Source organism: Varanus komodoensis, unplaced genomic scaffold, assembly GCF_004798865.1.
Source record: "Varanus komodoensis strain SLA01 unplaced genomic scaffold, ASM479886v1 scaffold74, whole genome shotgun sequence".
NCBI lineage: Eukaryota > Metazoa > Chordata > Lepidosauria > Squamata > Varanidae > Varanus > Varanus komodoensis.
In genome coordinates this window covers 584,738-607,002 of record NW_025336401.1, presented here as the reverse complement: position 1 = coordinate 607,002, position 22,265 = coordinate 584,738, and the positions used below count along the sequence as shown (strand labels likewise).

The 22,265-nt window shown below is 62.0% G+C and overlaps 1 protein-coding gene across 1 annotated transcript in view; it reads right to left on the bottom strand.

Moving 5' to 3' along the window:
- LOC123034969 (diacylglycerol kinase delta-like) overlaps positions 1–22,265 on the bottom strand; it is a 32,355-nt gene that overhangs the window by 5,011 nt on the left and 5,079 nt on the right. Inside the window, exons 2-20 of the mRNA XM_044452785.1 lie at positions 11,844–11,954; positions 10,519–10,599; positions 9,800–9,904; positions 9,149–9,281; positions 8,729–8,835; positions 8,466–8,591; positions 8,208–8,310; positions 7,574–7,736; positions 6,984–7,092; positions 6,288–6,427; positions 5,959–6,040; positions 5,683–5,774; positions 5,011–5,110; positions 4,532–4,778; positions 4,000–4,101; positions 2,778–2,877; positions 1,534–1,641; positions 665–761; positions 275–382 (exon numbers count right to left, since the gene is read on the bottom strand). Of these exons, the coding sequence (XP_044308720.1) occupies positions 275–382; positions 665–761; positions 1,534–1,641; positions 2,778–2,877; positions 4,000–4,101; positions 4,532–4,778; positions 5,011–5,110; positions 5,683–5,774; positions 5,959–6,040; positions 6,288–6,427; positions 6,984–7,092; positions 7,574–7,736; positions 8,208–8,310; positions 8,466–8,591; positions 8,729–8,835; positions 9,149–9,281; positions 9,800–9,904; positions 10,519–10,599; positions 11,844–11,954 (2,214 nt within the window). The remainder of the gene's footprint in view (positions 1–274; positions 383–664; positions 762–1,533; positions 1,642–2,777; positions 2,878–3,999; positions 4,102–4,531; positions 4,779–5,010; positions 5,111–5,682; positions 5,775–5,958; positions 6,041–6,287; positions 6,428–6,983; positions 7,093–7,573; positions 7,737–8,207; positions 8,311–8,465; positions 8,592–8,728; positions 8,836–9,148; positions 9,282–9,799; positions 9,905–10,518; positions 10,600–11,843; positions 11,955–22,265) is intronic.

The window sequence follows — 22,265 nt, the reverse complement described above, 5'->3', positions numbered from 1 at the left end:
TCGTATCTAGTCTAAATCTGCTTTCTTTCCATTTAAGTCCGTCAGTCCATGTCCTGGACGCCAGACAGCGTGGGAGGAGATCTTGTCCTTCCTCTTCGTGGCGGCTTTTCAGCTACTCGTTCAGTGTTACTAGTGAAGTCTGAGGTGATGTGAGGAGGGAACCTCCAATCCCCATAGTGGGGCTCATTCGGAAAAGGGGGTCGCGCTGCACCGGAGCCGCAGAAGGCAGGGAGACGAAAGGGAGCCCTGCGAGGAAGCTCGATGCCCAACTCACGTTGTCTTCCTTGGTGCCTCCCCAGAAGTTAATGCCCCCTGCGTAGCTGGGAATGTTGAGCACCGCGATGCCCTGCAGGCTGGGCAGGGAGATGGGCACCCCGTCGCACTGGAAGGAAGCCGAGAGAGGCGCCTTAGGGCTGCCCCAAGCAGGGGGCTCCCCCACGCCAGCGAGGCCGGTGGGGCAGCAGGGGCTCTGGCGCCACAATGGCTGTGCCCCGCTGCATCTGGGGAGGTGGGGCGCTGGCAGGGACCCGGATCGCGCTGAGGCCGAGGCCTCCTATCCTGCGACATTCGTGACCAGAAGGAAGGGGCTTGCGGGACAGTGCTGCCCGCCGTTTGCCCCAGCGGAGCCCTGCTCCCGGGTGCTCCAGGGCCGCGCGCAAGCTACCTCCAGCTGGACCCGCTGCTCCAGGTTCTTGTAGGTCCGCTGCAGCAGCTCCTTGGTTCCCAGGACGCCGTACCACATCATGTTCTTGGTGCGGCTGCTGCAGAGGGCAGGGAGAGGCGTTCGCAGAGCCCGCGCCCACCGCTCGAGCCACGCAAGGGCGGACACAGCACATGGCAGCCCTACTAGCTCGTTTGTGCAAGATGCGCCACCCGAGGATCAGCAGCCGGACTTGCGATGGAGGAACTACAGACAGGAGGGTTGGGAGGGGCCGGGAGGCCACGGGGCCCAAGCCCAGCTCTTACGGGACACCTAGTCTGTCCAGCAGCTCTGCTTCCTCCGAAACACTTGCGCAAGGAAGCCTGCCCTGGCCATTTCCCCCTGCCAGCCAGGCAGTGCCGGGCCTCTTCCGGCTCCCCCGTCTGGCTAGGGAGCCCGGCCACCCTGCCGCCCGGTCAGGCGTCCCCACCAGGAGCACACGTGCCCACGAACGCCCCGGGACCCGCTCCCGCCCCGCACGCAAGAGGAGCGCCTGGGCTAGGCCGGCCCGCCCGCGGCAGCGGCCCCCCACATTCTGGGCCAGTGGGAATCGTGCAGCGCGGCAGAAAGGGGACGGCCGGCCTGGATCACTCTGCCAGTGTGCCTGGCGCATGTGTGTGGGGGCGGGGGGGGGGCGTTGCTAAGCACAGCTTGTAGGCAGCGGGTGTGTTTCTCCTGCTACCATTGCAGCCAAGGCGTGTGCTGGCTGGTGCTTCTGGCTCGATGGAAACCAAAACGAGCAGCTTTGTGGACCTGCCCCTCACAAGCAAAGCATCTCTGCCACAGCCCGTGCAGCTCCGTTTCGTGCAGGTGGCAAGGAATTTGCCACATACCTGCATTTTTTGGGATGTTCATCCCTCTTGTTGTTGAATTCCAGAGAAATCTTTGCATCCAGGCCAATGCCGAAGTAATTATTCATGACGCATCTTTCAGAGAATTGTCTGAAACCAGCAGATGGGAGGGAGAGAAAATTGCTCAGAAACAAGCACTGAAGCAGAACCAGCAAAATGCGAGCAGAATACAAAGCACCTGTCTTGTCATCACAGGCTCCTTCCAAGCACCACAAAATGCCAGAAAGTGGCTTTTGAACCCAGCTGCGTGGGCAGGGGGTGGGAGAAGAGGAAAGCTGGTTGGACGAGGGCAAAAGCACACCCGCATCTGGCCAGCTGCAATGCTATCATTTCCAGGTCTCCAAAGACACCCGAAGATCACACGGAGTGCTGTCTGGTTCCCATATCCATGTTCAGCCAACTTGTTGCAGAACAGCAATGGAATAAGCCAGGCGGGGCGTTCCAAGGGGGCCAGGACCACAGAAGGCCCTCTTCCCGCAAGAGAGAGCCCCCGTCTTTCAGCAAGAGTCCAGCAGGAGGCAGCCTATGGCCACCATGGACTGAACTGTGGCATCCCAGAGCCAGCCCTGGTATCCACGTGCCCCAGAGAATTATCCACTTTGCCTGGGCATCACAAGCCATGTGCGACTCATGTCGAATCATTTTAGGTGCAACCTAAATGAAACGGGATAAGACGGGGTCCTTCACTCCCTCGAAAAGCTGCTAAGAGCTTCGCTTCCTGGAAGATCCCTCGGGACCTTCCTTGGCCACTTCCTTGCTCCCTCCCCTCCAGACTTACTTCTGCCAGCAAGCACTCAGTTTAGCTGGTTAGTCTGGCTAAAGTTTTGTCTGCCACCCTGACTGGCCTTTTGTCACACTTTGCTCAGTGCACAATTCAACGTGCTGATTTTTATCTGGATTAACTGTTCTTTTGGAGGTGCATCATTTGCTGCCTTGGGCATCCATGAAGCGGAAAGGTGGGACAAATATTTACTTCTTCTAAATTATGAACAGCAATATTTTATAGTCAAAATCAATCATCAATACTCAGTCAATAATAATAATGGATAAGTGCTCACATCCTATCGGCGTGCGTCAAGAGCCGGCGCTGTACTTTATCCTTGGCGCACAGGCAGAATCCTGTGCTCTTTTGTCCCCTCCCTCCACCCCATACACATCCCATGAAGCTCTCTGCCACCCCTCCCTCCTCCCCGGCCAAGACCAGCCGGAGGGGAGGGGACACTCACATGGCGCCAGGGTCCTCCGCGAAGTGGACGGTGCCGAAGCTCTCGGGCCGGTCCAGGATGATGGAGGACGTGGTGGAGATGACCGTGTCTCGGCGTGACTCTAGCGAGAAAAGCCGGGTGGCTGTCGCATCTCGGGCCAAGAGGCCTTCCAGGCCCAGCCACGCTTCTCCACAGCGGTGGGCGAGTGAGTCCGGGGAACAGCCCCCCCCCCCGCCCCAAAACAGAGCCGGCTCCCTGGTCTCATTCCCACTATGATCTCCCAGAATGCTGCAGAAGAGGCGCTCCGGCCAGGAGCCCACGCAGGCGCTGGCCGGCTGGCCCACCATGGCTGCCCTTCCGGGCAGATGTGCCCCTCCACACCATCCTCAGGGCTGCCAGGCTTTCGGCACCGTGCCACCATGCCAGGCAGTGCCTGCTTTGTCCTCAGACCCAGGATCCAACAGACGGGAACTGAGGACCAACACGCTCAACAATGAATCATCAAGCAATCGATCAGTCAATTGATATGGCTTACTCATATGGGTAAGCCATATAAGGAGAGACTGTGGGAACTGGATCTTTTCAGCCTGAAGAAGAGGAGCCTTGGAAGGGACCTGCTAGGTGGGTCATGGAGAGGTGGGTCATGACCTTTTCTCCCCTGCAGTGCAGGGCAGGGCGCCTTCCAGTGGAGCAAAGCTCAGGGAACCATGACTTAGGGTGGATGCCAGGAAGTCCTTCCTGATGCTTAGGACCCCTAGGGCATGGAATGGGCTTCCATGGGAGGTGGCTGAGCCCCCATTGGTGAGGGTGTTCAAGGATAGGCTAGACATGCACATGGTAGGCATGTCACAAGTGGAGCCAGCTGGAGCCGGGGGTCAGACTAGATGGCCGGGGAGACCCCTTCTGACTTGCTCTGTTTCTGTTTCTATCACCAAGGGCCTGCCCTTGGGAAGTGCCCAGAGGGTTTCTGGAAGGACAAAGTGAGGGTACTGACAGTGCCCTCAGTTGCTCCGGTCCTGGAGCAAGATGAGGAGGACCACTGGATCGGGTGTGGGCTCGATGGATGGCCGGGAGGAGCCCCCTGCATGCCCCGGCACCACCCTGAGCCCTCCCTGCCAGGGAAGGCTCCCGTGGAAGCCCTGCAGGGCAGCTGCCTTCCCGCTTGCATCGGCCCCCGAAGGCACCACCAGGCCACCTGCCCCGCACCCTTTGCCCCCAGAGAAGACGCTCGCCATGGGCTTACTCAGGGTTTCCGCCTCCTTGTGAAAGTCCTCACCACTGTCCTTCTTGTTGGCCAGGGAGAGGCTCCGGCAGGCTTGCGTCTGCTTGTTCTGCTCATCCACAGCTGCACGAAAAGAGGCCACGGAGATGCCCCACGGTTTGCGTGCGCAAGTGCCTCCTCTGCCGTGGCACTCAAGCGGCGGGTGCCGTCCACGGACAGGAGGCCTTTCCCACAGAACTGTGGCTGGAACAGCAGGCGCCCACGATGCCGGCGTGGAGGCAGCAGCCCACCCTGGCCGCCAGCTCAGGTGCCAGGAGCAGCGCTGGCTCGGGCAGGAGCAGCCCGGCCTGCGTGAGGCCCAGGCAGCTCCGCGGGGCAGGGGCCCTCCCACCCCAGGCCGAGTCCGGGGAAAGGCCCCGCTGGCGGTCCCCACCGCGGGGGTCCCTGCAATGGCTCCCAGGCCCGGCACCTGCCTGGCACGCGGGAGGCAGAGCTGGGAAACCCTGCCTGGGCCCCAGAGGGATGCCGGACAAGGAGCCGCCAGGCCGCCCACCTTTCTCGGCCTGCTCGATGATCTGCCGCAGCGCCTTCTTCAGGCTGTTGGCCCTCAGCATGAGCTGCTCCCGGGACTTGAAGATGCGCGGCATGGGGCTGGGGCGGAGCGGGCCCTCCTTGCCGCCCTGCATTGCTTCGGGGCTGGGCAGCGACACCGGCGAGGTGCCTTCCGGGACCACGATGGCCTGGGACTCGTCGCTCAGCTCCCGGACCAGCGAGTCCAGCTTCTCGCTCAGCGTGGCACACTGCCGGGAGAGGGCGGGGAGGGCCGGCGTGAGGGAGCCCGGCCAGGCGGGCCCCGCGGCCCCGGGGCCTCGCTCGCGGAGCTCTGGCGCTGCTCAGCCCAGGCGGCTGGCAGAGAAGGAGGCGAGCAAGGGGTGCCCAAGGACGTCTGGCCAGCCAGTCTGCCCGTCTCTGCAGCCCGGGAGCATCACCCACATCACTCTCCCCTGGGGGAGCCAGGCCAGGCGCACTTGCCTTCCGGGCCATCGTGTCGGCTTCCTGCTTGTTGTCAGCCGTCCGCTCATACGCCTTGCCGACGTCGGCCACAAAGTCATTCACCGTCCCACACAGGAACCTGCGAGGAAGGGAAGCGGAAGAGGTACCTTCCAACCCCTCCCCACAGGATCGGGGCTTGGGCTCCATCCCTGAAGCAGCTTTCCACCAGCATGTGCAACGGACCGGCGGCAAGCTGCCTGCTGAGGCAGGAAGTGGCCACTGGATCTCTTGCCACTGAGAGCGCTCCCCAGACAGCCCAGCCTTGACAAGGAAGTCGAAGCTGCCAGTCCTCTCACACCCACACCCACACCCTCTCCTGTCTGAGGACATAAAAAGGGCCCTTCTCGATCAGACTGGATCAGGGCAGATTCCAGTTCCGTACGCGTCCTTTTCTAAGTGACAAGGAGCACAAAGGATCACCACTGGGTCTGAAATAAATCACCCACGTGCCCATTTTAGAGACAAGCAGCTGAGGCCGATTGACACCGCTGCACGACCAGGAGGCCACTCCAGGTCCCTCCAAAGCAAGGCCGGCGGCCTCCCAGCTGGCCTGCACCAGCAGCCCACGCGCCGGACTGTCCCCCTGCATCCCAGGGGGCCGCCGTCGGGTGCCTCCTGCAAACCGAGGTGCGGGCAGAGCGCGGCCCTTACTTTGCTGAGGAGATCACCACTGAGTGTTTGTCTGACTCCAGGATCTTGGCCAAATGGAAGGCCACCGAGTCAGCGTAGTGGGAAATGTGAGCCTGCGGAGAGAGACCGGCAGAACCGTCGCGGGACCCATGGGAGGCCCTGCTCCCCAGCCAGCACTCGCTGCCTCCCACTCTGCCCAGGAAGCGCCCCGGAGAGGCAGCAACGTTTGCCGCCCCACAGACCCCGAGCCGCCCGCACGGTCCCCTGCCGCTCTGGAGGCCCTCACGTAGCCCTCACCTGGATGCTGGAGTCCTCACTCTCCTCCTCTTTTATGGCGGGGGGCGACCGCTTGGGGGCCTCGTAGGTCAGAACACTCCACCTGCAGGGGAGGGACACAGAGCGCGGTCCCCCGGGGCCTCCGAAGCCAAGCCTTCCTGCCCCTCCCTGGAAGCTCTGGGCTCGGCGCAGGAGGGCAGGGCCGGGCAGGCCAGGCCCCGCAGAGGCGGCCATCTCTCCGTGACACAGGGCGAGGCGGCCGGGCGCCTTCTCCACGGAGAGGCGGGGGCCTGGATGTTCCGCCTGGCCACCTGCGCGAGGCCCCCCGCCAGGCTTCACCAGGCGCTCACCTGTCCAGCATCTTGGTGGTGGCTCGCTCCAGCTTCTCCAGGACCTGCAGCAGCTGCGTGTCGTCATCGCAGAGGCTGCCCCAGCCGAGCACCCGGGCCAGGTCGTTGCCGGTCCCCAGCGGCAGCACCCCCAGCTGGCACTGGCGGAAGCAAAGGCACCGCGAGCTCCAGGCGGCTCGCTCTCCGAGGAGCTGGCCCGCCAGGGAGCGAGACCAGCCGGCCTTTTCCTCGTCAGCTGCTTGGCCTCACCCTGCCCTGCCTGGTCTCAGCCCTCCTTGCGCGCGCGCGCACACGCACACGTTCTGGGTCTCCTCAGGAGCCCAGCGCTGGCGCATGCAGGCTCCCAGCCCAATGCTGTGCCTCAAGCCGCCCGCGTACCCGGCCACATGCCCTCAGGACCGCGAAGCAGCGCCCGAGGAGTTGCCTGTTGCCACGCTCTTGTCCTTGATCCCTCGCCCCGCCTCCTGAGCGCACGCGGAAGGCTGCGAGGCGAGAGGAAGGGAGGAAGGGCGGCCCGCTGCCACGCATCCCGGACACCTGCGCAAGGCACAGGACGGGGCCAGAGCTGCCACGCTCAGCCTTCACGGCTTCCGCGCAGGGCCTTCACGCAGTCTCATCCTCGGCTACGGCTCCACCAGACCCCTCCTGCTCAAGGGGCGGCGACGGCCTGGGAGGGGGCACGGGCAAGGCACGCACCTGCTTGTGCAGCCCCAGGGCGTCGATTTCGGACAGCACCCAGCCCACGCTGCCGTCACCCCCGCACACCAGGATCCGGAAGGTGGAGAACTTCTGGAAGAGACGCAACCTGGCGGGAGACACAGAGGAGAGGCTGCAGTGCAGGCGGGCAGGAGGGGGCGCCGGCGGGGGCAGCCAGGGCGCTGCTGCGTCTCACCGGGCCCTCGCGGCACACCGCTTGGCTCGGACGCGGGGTGTGCGCTCGGCACCCGTCAGGACAGGCCCGCACGGCGGGGGCCTGCTTCTCCCACCGCCGAGGCAGCTCTGCTCGGGCCAGAGGAGACCGGCAGGGAGGGGCAGCCTCCCGTTCCAAGGCCAGCGCAAGCAGCCCCCTGCCGTCTCCTCCTGGGCCCACCTGGGCCGCTGGCAGGGGGTTGGGGCCGCAGTTGCCCCCGCGGTGCCAGACAAGAGCTTCTCCAGGTCCATCCGGGAATGCGGCTGGGTTGGCGCTGAGGGCCACCGGGGTGCCCAGCAGAGCCCTGACCTGAGCTATGGCCCCTGCTCCCAGGGAGGGCCTGCAAGGGTGCAGGGGCCCCGGAAGGGACGCTCACCCCAGGTGCGGCCCCCCATTCATCAGGTCAAAGACTTGCGCCGGGTTGAGGAACTGCTTGAACTTGCGCAGGAACTTCACGCCCTGGTTGTCCCCGCTCTTGGAGTTCACAAAGGCCAGGAGGGGGCTGGAGCAGGAGGAGGGGCAGGTGGCCTTCCAGAACCCTGCAGCAACAGGCGGAAGGCGGTTCCCGCTGGAAGAGGAGGCGTGGAGGGGTCCCCGCTCCCCGCTTGGTCTGGCGGGAGGGCTCAGGCGTGGGAAGGGATGCAGCCGAGGCCCCTTCCGTCCCACGTCCCGCTTCTCCCCAGTGGCAGGCAGCCTGTGCGCCTGCCACTGGGGGGTGGGTCTGTCAAGCCCCCTGGCAAGGAGCTCCAGAGAGGCCCTCTGCCCCGAGGCCACCACTGGCCTTTGCACGAACCAACAGAAGCCCCAAATTTCAGAGCTCCTTTCTGCCAGCCCTGCGCTGTCAGGACTCAGCGGAGCGGCGGGCAGCAAATGGTGGACGGGCAGCCCATGGTCCCAGGAGGCAGCGCCCGATCCGGTCCGCCGGGAGCAGGGGAAGAAGGGGCCGGAGCCACGGCCAGGGGGCCTGCGCAGGCTGAGCGGAGATGCCGGCGCCGGCCCGCCTGACTTACCGTCCGAGTCAATACTGTTGAGGGCGGTGGGGGGGATGATGGAGACCTTGTACTGCCCCAGGGGGCACTTCTTGCCCAGCTGCTCCCTGCAGGTGCTGTGAACCTGCAGGAGGGCGAGGGGAGGCGGTGAGGGCAGTGTGGGGCGGGGGCAGGAAGGACAGGCATGCCCGCAGAAGAGGCAGCAGCGGGGGCACCGGGCGTGCCTGGGGAGGGGCTGGGGTGGCGGAAGGGGGGCAGGAGGGCAGGGAGGGCTCTTACGATGGCCTTGCACCAGAGGCAGCGCCAGTCCTGCAGCCTGCGCACGCTCCCACACGTCTTGTCGCACACGGCACAGCGGGCGCTGACGGGCAGGTTGCCCTCCAGCCACTGGTGGGGCATGGCCACCTGTGGAGAGACGGCGGGCTCAGAGGACCCTCGCAGGAGGCCCTGGGCAGGCAGGGCCGCCACCCGGTGGGCCCCGGGCGGCCAGCTCCCACGGCTGCGCGCATGAAGCTGGCGGGGGGCGCGGGGGGCGGGATTACCCCGTCCTCGTCCTCGATGGCGTCATTCCCGACGGACGCCAGCGTGGTCCACTTGCAGGTGGTGGCGGCTCTCACAGCACAGCGCTTGTGGGCCTTGAACTTGCACACTGGAACAGGGACGGGAAAGGGGATCAGGCCCGCGCGAGCCGCCGGACGCAGGGAAGGGAGGGTGGGAGCAGCACAGCAGCTGCGCCCAGACGGCAGGGGCCAGCCGCGGGGCCAGGAGCCCAGCGAAGCTCCGCAAGGGCCGGGCCCCCCGCTCGCCGCGGGGGCGGGCTTGGCTCTCTGCGCGAGGGCCCTGCTGGTGCCGCGTGGGGGAGTCCAGCCGGAGTCTCGCTGTCCCCAGCCCATGCCTCAGCACCTTCTCCGTCGGTCGCCCTTTCTTGCCTGCGCGGGGGAGAAGGGGCAGGGGCCCCGTACCTTCGCAGGAGAGGCCATGGGACGTGACTCCAGGGAGCGCTTCCCGGCAGACGTTGCAAAAGGTGGGCCGGGCATGGGAGCAAGCATACCAGTTGTGCATGCCAGAGAAGTGCTCCATGTTGAACTGGGAGGCCTGAAACAGGGCAGAAAAGGGGAGCTGTTGCCAGGAGGCCCAGGAGGCCCCGGACGGCAGGGATTGCTCCCCTGGCGTAAGAGGGAAGCTGGCCTTCGAGGGAGGCCATCTCTTCACACACGGGGAAGCCTCTTCATCCCGGATGCTCCGCAGTGGGGGCTCAAGTGGGCGGCCTGCGCCCCCCACAGCAGTCCCCCTCCGCACTGTTGCCCCCACGTTGGCAAGCAGGAGCAGCGGCCGCCTAGAGGGCCTCTCAAGGGCCAGGTGCAGCCCCCAGGCTCCCGGTTCCTGGCCCAGGCTGGCGGGCTGGAAAGCTGCATTCGCACAGACAGCAGAGTGGCCGGAAACCCAGCAGCGGTTGGGGGAGCAGGACAGCAAGCGCAAGGCTGTGCCCCAGGCCTTGGGAAGACCCCCCCCCCCCCCCCCCCCGTCCCTCACGGGCTGCTGCATCTCCTTCCCCACTCAGCATTGTACGCCCACCCCCCCCGCCCCAAAGAGAGCGTGGCTCGTCCCACCACCTCATTCATCTCCCACTTCTGAACGGACTTGAGGGCACCGATCCAGTCTTCCATCTCCTTCCGGTTCTCTGCACACAGGATGAGTTTTCGGAATGGCGTGATCACCTGGGAGGACAAGACGAGCAAAAGAGCCATGCAGCCGGATCAGTGCGCTGCTCTGTCTGGCCCAGAACCCATTTGCCACACGGGCAACTGGACTCCTGCTGGAGCCCACAGGCTGGGCATGAGGCCGCCCCGCCGAGGTCTTTCCACGGCACGCCTGCCCCTGCCCCGCCCCCGCCCCCGCCGGCACCAGGGTGGGCCAACGAGCGCCGTGCGCGGAATTTCCCGCCAGCCCCTTCACAGGGCAATCCCGGAGCTCACAGGCATGTGGCGCGCAGGGCAGGAAGCCCCTGCTGCCCCCGCACCCGCCCAGCCTGGGGCTGCCCGCTTTGCCTGGGAGCGCTCCCTCGGGCAGGGGCAGGCGCAGGTGCTGGCCACCTCCTCACCTCTCCTCCGCTGGAGATGTCCCCAGGGCTCGGGCCCAGGGCTTCCCGCATGCAGCACAGGGCTCAGCCACCCGGTTCCGGCTTCTCCCACACCAACCCTCTGGGGCAGGCCGGAAGAACCGGCTCCGACATGGGGAAAGCGAAGAGCGGCCCTGCTGGGCCGCACTCCCACAGGACGAGGCCGCGCACGTGCCCGCGGCGAATGCCACCCGTGCCGGGCGGCTGACCCACCGTGAAGCTGTTGTTGATGTTCTTGGTGCTCGTCTCTGCGACGCTGGCATCTGACAAGTCCACTTCGTCAAAGATCAGAGACTGGAAGAAGGGAGAGAGCGAGCAGGTGCTCAGGGCGCCCGTCCTCTTGGCATTTGTTCTGAACCGCCACTGGTGGGCCCGTGCCCTCTCTTCTACACAGCCGGGCCCTTTGCCTTATGGAAGGGCTGGTGCTTCTGCTCTGAAGCAGAAGGTCAAGAAAACCAGGGTTCTTGTTGAGAGCAGGGTAAGCATGAGCCAGCCGTGTGACGTGGCGGTTAAGAAGGCAAATGCCGCCCTTGGACGCCTAGCCAGAAGCGTGGCTTCCAGATCGAGAGCAGGGTTTGCACCGCTCTAGGAAAATCTGGTGTGCGTACAGCTGGGGTGCTGGGACCAGTTCTGGGCTCCACGTTGTAAGAGAGACACCGCAAGGTTAGAATCGGTCCAGCACAGAAGCACAAGGATGGTGGCCAGGTTTTGGGGCGGGGGGAGCGGTGAATGAGGGAGCTGGGTCTTTTCGGTCTGAGGAGAGGAGACTCTGGGGTAGCTTATAGTGACATACAGGTATGTGAGGGGATGTCACACGGAAGGGGGTCGTGACCTGTTCTCCCCTGCAGAGGAAGGCAGGACGCGCTCCAGCAGAGCAAAGCTCATGGAGCCAAGGCTCAATTTGGGTGCCAGGAAGCACTTCCTGACAGTCAGGACCCCGAGGGTGTGGAAGGGGCTTCCACGAGAGGTGATGAGGGTCCCATCACTGAGGGCGTTCAAGGAAAGATTGGACAAGCACATGCTGGGGATTACATGAGTGGAGCTGGCTGGAGCCGGGGGTCAGACTAGATGGCCTGGGAGACCCCTTCAGACTCGCTCTGCTTCTGAGAAGATGGGTGGGATCCTGCTGCCACAGAGCTCCTGCCACCTGCAGGAACAGACAGGCTTCCTTTTGTAGCAGAGTTCTGCATATTTTTAGCATAGGTTTCAAGATCATCTACATGTGCACAAGAAAATCCACAGGAGAGGGCTTTTTTAATGAGCTGGAGACTGCGGCACCCCAAGCGGGTGGCACACTTTGAGCTTGCTGCTTCTCTCCTTGGCCTGATGCACGTCCTCTAAGCCCTGGTGTCCAAATCTGATACATTTGCTGCCTCTCAGAATGCAAAGAAAAGGAAAACTTGGGCAGGGGCAGTTTCATTCAAGCATAGCTGCTTTCATCCAGCTCCTGCCGAAATCCTCCCTGGAAGGCCCAGAAGCCCCTTTCCTGGACTCATTCCGGCTGCTTTTCAGTTTCTGCTCCAAAATGCAACCCTTACCTTGGAATCCTTGGCATAGTAGAGCGTCCGTCCTCGTAGTTTGAAGTATCTCCTCTTCCACCTCTGGAAGGAGCTGGTTTGCTTCAAAAGGAGTCCCTCCTTCACACTCTTCTGCAGACAAACCCAGAACGGCCAGTTTCTTCACATCTGAGCCTTCCAGACCAGTGTCCCCCAGCCTCACCTGGCTAACAGGCAGAGTTTTTGCAGCATGTATGCCAAGGACTAGAGTGTATCGCATTTGTACCTTGGAAGGCAGTGCAGTTCTTGCTCCTTTTTGAAAGTGCCTGTGCATATGTGTGCGTGCGTGCGTGCGTGTGTGTGTAGGGCAATAATACTTATTTGCATATTGGGATGGATCCAGATTGGGACATGTGCAACAAGGAATGCCCCTCATTTTGACAAAAGCCCCCTGAAAGAGAACACTGGGGGACTCAGCTGGGAGGCGCTGCAGTGTCGGGGGAGGCAAAGGGCCTTTCCAGCGAGCAGGGCCCTCCTCCCGTGGAAAGCGGTTGCTGGATCCAGCCCTGCCTGCCCATGACTCAGAATGCTAAAAAGCGCTCTCTCTCATGCAGCAATAAGATAACTCCTTTTGCAGGGTGGTGCACTAGTAAATGCCCGTGAAACAAGTCCAAATTATTTCAGAAAGAAATGAATATGTAACAGCTTCTTGCATAGGGAGGCAGAAAAGACGTCTAAAGGATAAGCATCTTTTAAAAATTAATGGTCAGCCTGAGAGTTGAGCCTGGAAGCATTTTAAAGCCTTTATAAAGTCCATATATAAAGCTAAGTCGGCCCCTGCAACCCAGTGTTTTGGAGTGCAATTCCAAGCATTCTTGATAGAAGTTGAATCCTGAAACATCAGGACAGCAACAGGCCGGAGAGGCTGGGCTAACTCATCCAGGAAGAAAGGAAAACTACCACACCCCACTGGAAAGGCATGCAGGGGCTGAGAACTCCAGCTGTGGGTGTGAGCGGGCATCCGCACAGGGTCCTGAGGCTCCCTGGGCAAGGCGTCATCCCACAGGCCACATCCTGTCACCCTCACGTGGGGGGGTACACTTTTCTGAGCCCCTCCACTCGAGTCAGGAGCCCCCCCCCCGGCCTTCCCTGCAGCATCAGAGTCCCAGGCTGCCTTCATCCCTCCGAGATCCCGCCAGCAGACAGGATGAGCACCCCCCCCCCACTTCCTAGGATTGCCCCCGGCGCTGCTGGTCACCTCAAGGCGGAATGAGCCGGGAGGCCCTGGCCGGGCGCCCACAGAGCAAAGAAGTGGTGAAGGCGACTGTCCAGGGAGGTTCATGGACTGTTCGTGGAGCAAGTGCTGTGACAGAGGCCCGGCAGCAGCACCGGCCAGTAAACCTGCACCCTCGAGCAGTGGAAGGAACCCCAGTCTGGAAGGAACACCAAGGCTGCTGAGATTTGCACCTGACTGGGAGGGGGGGACTGCGCTTCCCATGCATTTGAGCGGAAGTTCAGAACCCGCTCGAGATAGAAATGGGAAGCAGAGAGCTCTCCGCTCGCACCTCACCCTGCCTGGGGGGTGGGGGGGGGGCTCCTCTCAATCTGCAGCAACTCCCCTCAGGGCTGTTTTGAAGGTCAGCAAGGGACTACCTGCAAAGCGCCTGGCGCTTCTAGACGGGGCTCCTCGGAAGGAGGCCTCACTGGTTTGATGTATTTGCCCCAGCTACAGAGACGACGTAGCCCAGCAAGCTGCAGAATAAATACTGATTTTTTTTTAACTCCCAGCAGCCCCCCCCCCGAAGAAATGTCCCACAGAGATGGGGGGGGCAGCGTGAATTGCTTTCCCCGTGACATTTTCCCAAGGGAATTCCCCCCTTCCCCCGCTGCCTTTGCCCGGCAATCCCTCACGCGGCAGCGACCCCATGGCGGCGGAGGCCGGTGCGCGTCGCCCCGCGCCCGCGGAGGTTTTGCGAGGCGGCTCCAGCGGCGCGGAGCGGTCGCTTCCAGCCGCGCGCAGAGCCAGGCGGCGGCAGCCCGAGCGCCCGGGGCCTCCGCACGTCCCGCCTTGCGGGGCTCGCTCGCACGGGGACGGAACGGCGCGGAAGCGCCTGGCCGGGGGGCGAGAGGCTGGGGCAAGGGGCCCTGCGCTGAGCGCATCCACGGCCCAAGAGCCGCGGCGCTTCTCGTGCCCGCCTGTGGCCGCGCGGCGGGCGCCCCGGCCCCGGGGCCTGCGCGCGGCAGCCGCAGCGAGCGCGGGGATGGCGCCCGAGTCCGCCTTTCCTCCGCTGGCGATCAGGCCTGCGCGAGCGCCTCTCCTCCCGGCTGTGGCCCCGCTCACCTCCTTTCCTCTCCCTCGGATGTCATGAGCAAAGGTGGTGGAGAAAGGAGGCGCTCCGCTGTTCCACGTGGCTCAGGCGGGGCAAGGTTCAGCCTGCAGGGACACCTCCCGGTGAGGCTGGGAAAACGCCTGCCTGAAACCTGGAAAGCACCTGCTGCCGGCCCGTGCTGACCATACTGGGCAAGAGGGACCCCGCGCCTGCAGGTGCTGCCCTGTCCTCCTTGCAGCACCCCTGCCAAAACCTAGCAAGCCACTCCAAGCCCTGACCAATCTTCCAATCAGGTTGTAGACTCCCAGCTACCAAATCCTGGCTGTGGCATCGCATCACCCCCAAGTTTTCACTCCTTGGATCCAATTTTAACTGGCTATTCTTCTGACCTTCAGAATTCCTCTTCTTCAAGGCTTTGGCAACACAGATCAGATTCTGAGGGAAGATTGCCCACAATTTAAGAAAAGGCAACCAGCCGTCAGCCAAGGGGGAACTCCAGGAAGAGAGCCTCATCTGAGCTCTGGATGAGGCCCACTGAGCCAGCCAGGCCTACCAGCAAGGACTGCCACCTTGAAAAATATTAAGTGGTTGGAAGTTCATCTCTTCATGCATTCATTGCTTTACTCTTTTCTGTGAAAAGGAAGTGGTGGTGGTTTTATGTGAAATGCTGTCTGTAATTGTTAACCTTTCCACCATTCTTCTGGGGGAGAAACTGGCCCTGATGTGGACCGTGCAGAGGAAAGCACTCCTTCAGAGTGAATGAAGAGATGGCCCTTCAACAGCAGCCCTGCCTCGAAGACTGCTGCGGCCACTTTCGTTGCGATTCAGGAAACGTGGGCGCAATTTCCAGTTCTGCTCGGGATTTCCGTTCCCTCCCGCTGCGTGTCTCCCTCCCTCCTGCTCTCAGCTGTTACTCGAGAGGCATTGCAACATTAAGTAAACCCTCACAGGCAGCCCTTCTGCAGAGGATAGTACAGCCGTATTTTGAAACAGGACTCAGCTACTTAACGGGGGGGGGGGGGGATCTTGTTCCGGGAAGGGGGGGCTCAGGCAGTGGACGCCTTCACTGCATACCCGGGCGAGGCGGCTCTGCACAGAGAGGCAGTGGCTGTGGGGCAGCGTCCTTGCCTGTGGAAGGCCTGCAGATATCCCTGCCTGAAACCCTGGAGAAGCACGGCTGCCGGTCAGTGCTGACAATACTAGGCTACATGGGCCATGGGCCCGGCTCAGCCCAAGGCAGCTTCCGATGCTCCCAAGCAAAGGAGGCAGTGGAACTTGTCACCTACATTTCAGGCACAGGAGGACAGGAGAGCCCAACCACTACAAAAAGGACCAAAGTGACATTTTGGGGTGACTGACATGGTCTGCAAGGGCCAAGAATCCAAAAGGAGGTACTGGTGGGAGGGTAACCAAGTTGCAGGAACTTTTCTGGAGCAAATTTGGCCTAAATGCCGCTCAGAGGATGGGCATCCCACACACAGGCCGCTGTTTGGCCACAGAACAGCCGCTGCAAAATGGGGGACTACAGCGAGGGCGCCTGCACACCCTCCTTGCCTCGTGCGGATGCCAAACCAGCCATCATAACTAAGAGAATTTTTACAATTTATCCTTTAGACAAAACAGCCCCAGGAAGTTGCAATTTGGGGCGAAAATCTGTGCAGGGAAAGAGGTGTGAGCGTGCACATGGCTTTTCCTGAGGGCTGTCTTGCTTCTCAGTGTGGCTCCTTTAAGCTGCTTTTTGTGCCTGGCAAGGGAAAATATGGCAATACCGGCACTGCACACCTTCAAGGCGCTGCTGAAAGTGCCGTGCTGATAAGCAGGACGGGTCTCAGGGAAGGAGGCACGCACGCAAACTTCCACCGCAAGCAGCTGGCACTGGGCAGCGGTCAAAGGGCCTTATGCAACCGAGCATCAGGAGTCGCTTGAACCCACGTTCAACTCTGCCTGGCCTTGCTCGGGAGGATGGCCCATGTGATGCGAGGCACCGGCAGCAGCTGCCCCCCCCCCCCCGCTGCAAGCTCGCTCTGTCTCTGAAGTAGGGCAGCGTGCAAGCCAAGAATGAAACTCCCGCTTACCAGTCACAAGCAAAAGCAAGCCACAGCGTCTGAGTCATTCATAACACTTGCAGGCAGCAGAGAGAGAGGTGCATGGGTGTGATCTGTATCAGAGAGGAAGCTAAAAATAGCCCCTCTGGCTGGCCCAGGCACCCTGCCGAGATGGGAGCCGCCCGCCTTCGGAGATGGGGGGCTACAAGGGGGGCGCTCTGACTGAAGAGGCTCATGCTGCTGTGGGCCTGTGTGGGCAGGCGGGATGGATGCATCATCAGGGTGCAGAGCGCCTAGGAAAGGGGTCGCTTTACAGGCCCTTGCACCTCTCCTCCTCCAAGTGCCAGATTAGTCCCCAAGCCCAGGACAAAGCTGAGGTGCATCCGACAGGTGCTATGTGTCCTCTCCTGCCCCTGCCCTGGATCGTTGCTCAGGGCAGGACCCTTCCTCTTGCACGCTGCAGAGCCCGGTGCCCGCCGATGGCAGGGCACCAACAAAGCCCAGGAGACGCCCTGTGTGGCTGTGCACAGGCCGGGAGATCAGGTGCTCCTCCGGTCCCCACCGCCGGGGCACCCGTGAGCCAGCCAGCTGGGCATGTTGCTTTGCCCACGCCAGCTTGCTCTCTCCGAGTGGGATGGCTGCTGACATGCCGCCTGCACCCCCGTTCCGCACTTCCTACAGCCATCCACACCTGCTGATACGACCTCCTTGCACCTCAGAACTGGGTTATTGTGCTACATTTTGGAATTTCCATGCAAAGTATTCTGGTCAGAATTTAGGAGCAAGGCTGGAAAAACAGGCCCATTTAGGTCCTTCAGATATGAGAGGCTGTAGGGGAAAGCATATTTCAAAGCCGTCTCCCAGACCTCCGTTCAAGCAGCTTGCTACTCTGTCTCGGTTGTATTCGGAGTCCCTTTCGCTTAGCATGAAGCATCCAAAGGTGTCTTGGTTGCTTTGGTGTGGCTGCTGGAAAGGAAGCAGCTGCCATTTTCCGGCCGAGTACCGAGAGGAGAGCGCCTTTGAACGGAGATGCTTCCTGCCCCTTTGAGACTGCCCAGCAGCTCCTGGATGACCTGCAGGCCACACCACCCCGATCGGAGAGGGCCATGTGTTCTGGCAGCTCATTCTGCCATTAGATCATCAGTTGCAGCTGATTTTTAGGTGGGGGCCTGGCATGAGATCCCGAACCTCCCACCTCCCAAGCTACTCATCTCTCTCGGACAACCTTCCCCTGCAAAGCAGGATTTGGGGGAGGGAGAAAGCAGGAGGAGGCGTCTTCCAAGTGCTTGTTCTTCCCTGGTGACATCAGGAGCTCTCAGCCAATCCAGGGTGGGCTTCTGGATTCATTTGTAAGAGCACCACAAACCTATTGGTTGCAGATTTGAGTAAAAAAAGCACCTATCATTGAGATGACCTCCAATTGGTGAAGGCTGGTTCCAGATAACCTCTGATGCACCCACTTTCCCTCAGCTGCACCCACCCTTGAGCCACAGCCTCAGCTAGTTCTGGGAACAGAAGGGCCACATAAGGACAGCAGAGGGGGCAAACCCCATCCCTAGTCAGACAGCAAACCCCATCCCTAGTCAGACCCCAGGCAGCCAGGAGGCCACCTGCCAGGAGGACTGCGAAGAAACTCAGATGGGGGCATCCTACTTGGCTGCCGCACGGCAGTCTGTCTGTCACTGTGACCACCACCCATGCCCTGCGGTGGGGCGAGCCACTCTTCCTGATGCCCATGGGGGGCACCAGAATGAGCAGCCCCTAAAAGAGATTTGATGAAGTGAGTAGGGCCACTGACCCCCACCCCCCGCCTTTGCAATTCAGTGTTCACTGGGACCTGGAAGGGGCAGCTTTTCCCTGCAAAATAAGACAGGATACCTGGTCTCACAGTGGCCCGATGTCCCCACTGCACTCGGAAAAGAAGATAAATTTCCATGCAGATTATTTTAAAAAATCATGTGCTTTTATTAGTTAAATATTTCTAAGCTACCCTTCATGCTTATGGAGATCAGGGCAATACATGGAAAGCAAAGCCGATAAGTCACACAAAGCGCAACAGCGGGGCCCACGTTAACTGCACAAAATGGGCTGCACCGCACAAGCGCTGAGCAGCAGCTGCAAGCATCCGTCTCCGCCGCGCTCAAACCAGGGTGTCCCAAGTGAAGCTGCGTGGGGGGGGGGGGGAGCTGTCCCTTGTGGGCCTCAGCCGGCCAAGCTGTGTGGACTCATGTGGGCCTTTTAGTGAGGGTGCCGGGCTGGGCCCATTCCCGGTTCACGGCTCCGAAGCTCATATTCGGGCGAGCCTACTTCTGCCACAGGTCCCTGGCGAGGCCATCGGGGAACAATGCGCTCCAGGGTGGCAGTGCGCCGACCGGGGGAGAGGGCAGCTCCTGGTGCCCCTCCCCAAGCAAGCAAGCAAGCAAGCAAGCAAGCAAGCAAGCGTGCGGCACAGATTTCCGAAAGCTTCAAGGAACACGCCCGTGGCCCTCGCCTCCCACGGCCCCTCGCAAAGCAGCAAGCGCCCCGAGGCTTCGTTGGCCTTGCTCGCTCCTTCCACCTACATAATAAACGGCTTCCTACAAGCTTCCACTGGCACAATAAAACCCATTACAACAGGATCCCTGGTTGCTGCCTGCTAATTGCGGAGCGCAGGGAATGCAAGAGGAGGAGGAAGCCGAGGAGGAGGAGGAGGGGAACTGCCTTGTTGAATTTTGTGGCCGCACGCCATGGTGGGAGGAGGCAGGCAGGCAGGCAGGCTCAGCGCTCCGGTGACCCTGGGGGGGCAAATGCAGCCCTCCTCCCCAGGGCACTTGCCTGGGCTCTGCTCACTCTTCTTCAGTGCCCCTCCCTGTGAGGAGCCCCCATCTCCCCCCCAGCAAGGGGGTGCATGAGGCGGGCGCATCCTAGGCCTGGCAGGCGGTGGCTGCCCACAGAGACACCCCAGCCCCTGCACCGCTGAAGTGCAGGGACCTCTAACTGGGGCGCCACTTTCCAGCGCAAAGCCAGGCCTGGTGCTGGGGTGGGGGTGTCCTCCTCAGGGCAAGGACATGGGTCTTGAGGGCGCAAGCTCATCAAGCGCAGGAAATGGGTAGTCTCCAGGTTGTGCTACTGCTGTCTATTATTAGCCCGCAACTCATTCCCTTGGCAACAGCTCGGAATGGAAAGAGTCCGCCCCCCACCCCGCTTCCGTATGTGCTGTCCTCCTCCTCCTCGCGAGGCACACCTGCCCCTCTGGCATCGCTGTGGGGAGGAACGTGCAGGAATCATGCCGCCAGCCGAAGGGGAGGAAGCGGCAGTGGTGGCACGGGCTGTGCCCCTTTGGTTTTCTCCACTTTCCTTGAGGATTTAGCTGCTCATCCTCAAGGACAGGAGGAAACGCCTATTGCTGGGAAGAGCAAGGATCTCTTGCCGGAAGGATCTCAGGTTCTCCCTTTCTGCTTGGGAAAAGGCTCCTCCAGGAGAACCCCGTCCTTCAGATGACGAGTCTGGAGCACAGCATTTTGACTTTTTGATTTGTTCTGCCTTGGGAACATGCAGTGGGGAAGCAGTGTGGGGGGGGGCACAAAAACAATAGGAGAACGGGGAAGAGGGGCACAGGCCCAGAGGTCATGGGGGGGGGGGCGCTCGCCTCCACAGGAATGCGGAAGCAGCGGACCCACTGAGTGCTTTGGAGAAGGAAGCCCGTCAACCGTCCTCGCACACCAGCACAGAAACATGCCGGCTTGATGCATCCCGACAACTGGGAGAGGGCACATGTGGCCGACTCATCGTGCCCGTGTGAGAAGCAGGCAGGAAGTGTTGGTGGAGCTCCCGGAATTCTGCACAGCATCCCTAAATCCCCTGGAGCATAAGCAGGCCAGCGCATGCCCCGCCTGGGGAGGCGGTTCCCATGCCCTGAGAAGGCGCAAACCAGCGCCAACGGGGAGAACAGAGAACGCCCCGCTGGAGCCGGGAGCAAGGCTGGGGGCAGTCCTCCATCCGGGGCCACCCTCCACCTTGAAGAAGCACTCAGGGGCACCTTCTGCGTGCAGCAGGCATCAGCATCACCATCCGGCACTTTCTTCCGGGACCGGAGCGACGGAAGAGGCATTTTGGAACGAGAACAGTGCACAAAAGCCTGGACTCCTCCAGGAAGCAGCGGCTGAGGGAAAGAGGGTGGAGCCAGGGGAAGGGGGCGTGGCCTTCGGGAGGGTCCCTGAAGGGCAGAGCAGGCCCCAGGCTGTGGTCCCGCTCCAGGTGGGGAAAGACGCAGAGCCTGTGCTGGGAGGGTCCCACTCAGCTTGGACCCCCCCGCCCCGCGAAAAGCCTGAGGCAGACAGCTGCCCCGCATCCTCTCAGCCTCTGCCTGGGCTCAGCGACACTGGCCAGTCTGACAGGGCCTAAGGAGGCGGACCGCTCCAGAAGCCCGGGCAGAGTGCCGGCACCACTCAGGGGCTGCGTTCGCCCACACCGATCTCAAAGCGACGTCGACGATCATCCCAGGAGAGGAGGCGAGCTGCGTGCCAGGGAACGGCGCCGGGAGGCACGGAGCGGAGGCTTCACCCCCAGCTCAGCCACGGAGCTCCGGGATGCTGCGCCGCCCACCCGCTGAGCCAGTTGCGCTCTCCGGCCAGTCGCCTGGGGAGCCCACAACCCGGCTCTGATCCACCTGAACAGGCGTCAGAAAACCTGGCGTGGAGCTGGGAAGGGAAGCCCTCCGCTGCTGCCGGCTGCCGGGGACCGGTGCTCTCAGCGGAGCGCTCTCCAGGGTGCTGGGAGCGGCGGAGGGCCTGCAATCCCTCTACCTGGCAGGGGGCGCCCCTCTGCTCCGGCCGGGCTGCCCAAGCGCTCCTCCCGGTGAAGGGGCTCTCGGATCGCCCTTCCGTCACAGTGGGCAGGAGAGCAACATGGGGGCGGGCTCGGGGCGTCCCTCAGACAGCACACCTTGGCCAGGTGCACCGTGGCGAAAGCCGTGGCAGGCCTGGCCTGGCCTGTCCCGCGCGGGCTGTTCCCCACATGCACGTGCGCGAGGGAGCAGGGCCGGCCTCGGCCTCGCTGGAGCCCAGGACAGCCACGCCAAGCGTGGCAGCCCAGCCAGACAGCCGTCCTAGGCAGGCGCGCTTCTCCCGCTGCTGCTGGAGACTGCAGTGGTGACTCATCAGGAGGATACACCGAGGGATGTGCGGCTGCCAAATCCACGCTCCCAGGAGGGCCCTCCGAAGCCAAGCCCGTGCTGCCGCCACAGGAGCTCCCTGCCCACAGGGAGACCCCCACCCGAGGCTGTGCTTGCCGGGAGGGCCGGTGGTAGGAGCCACGTGGAGGACCCCTGCGCCCCCGGCCATCCCCTTCCGCCCCCAGAGCCCCCAGGCAGCTGCACGACAACAGAGGAAGAGCTGCCCTCCCACAGCCGCACTGAGGCGATTCGCTCGTGCATGTTATGATGAGGACCGCACTCCGGACGGCTGCAGAGCCGGCCTCCCTGAAGTGAAGCGACATGGATTCTGCACTCGGCCTGCACACCAAACCGTTTGGCTTGTCCACGACTTTGCTGCTTTCCACCAGTTCAATATAAGCAACCATGAAGCAGCTCAGAAACCGCCTGTTTAAGAACGTGGTTTTAAAAGACCAGTTCCGACTGGAATGGATGCTGCTCCTTTGGCACGGGAGGAGGAGGAAAGAGCCCCACAAGTCATCTGCACCTGTGATTGTGGTGGAAGATACTTGGGAGGGATCTGCAGCTGGAACATGGCCAGGCACAGAGGGCGATGGAGGAGGTGTTGACAAATGCAAGTCCATGGGTCAGAGAGCTTCCGCACAAATCCCGAGAAGAATGAAAACTTGGAATCAGCCTGCTTGTCCAAGGACTGGAAGATCAGGAAGGCATCGTCCATTTTGCAGAGGAATTTGGGGGGAAGCCAGCAGATGAGGGCCCTGTCCCAGGCGAATCAGGGCAAGGTGCTGTGAAAGCAAGATCTGCTCTCACTGAGGAAGCGTCAGCCTCTTCTGCTACGATGTTCTACTTCATCCATCTTTGAAATTCTTCAAGAACGTCAAGCATTTCAGAAGCCACAGTCTATGATGTTTTCTGGGTCAGTCTTAGCTGTACAAAT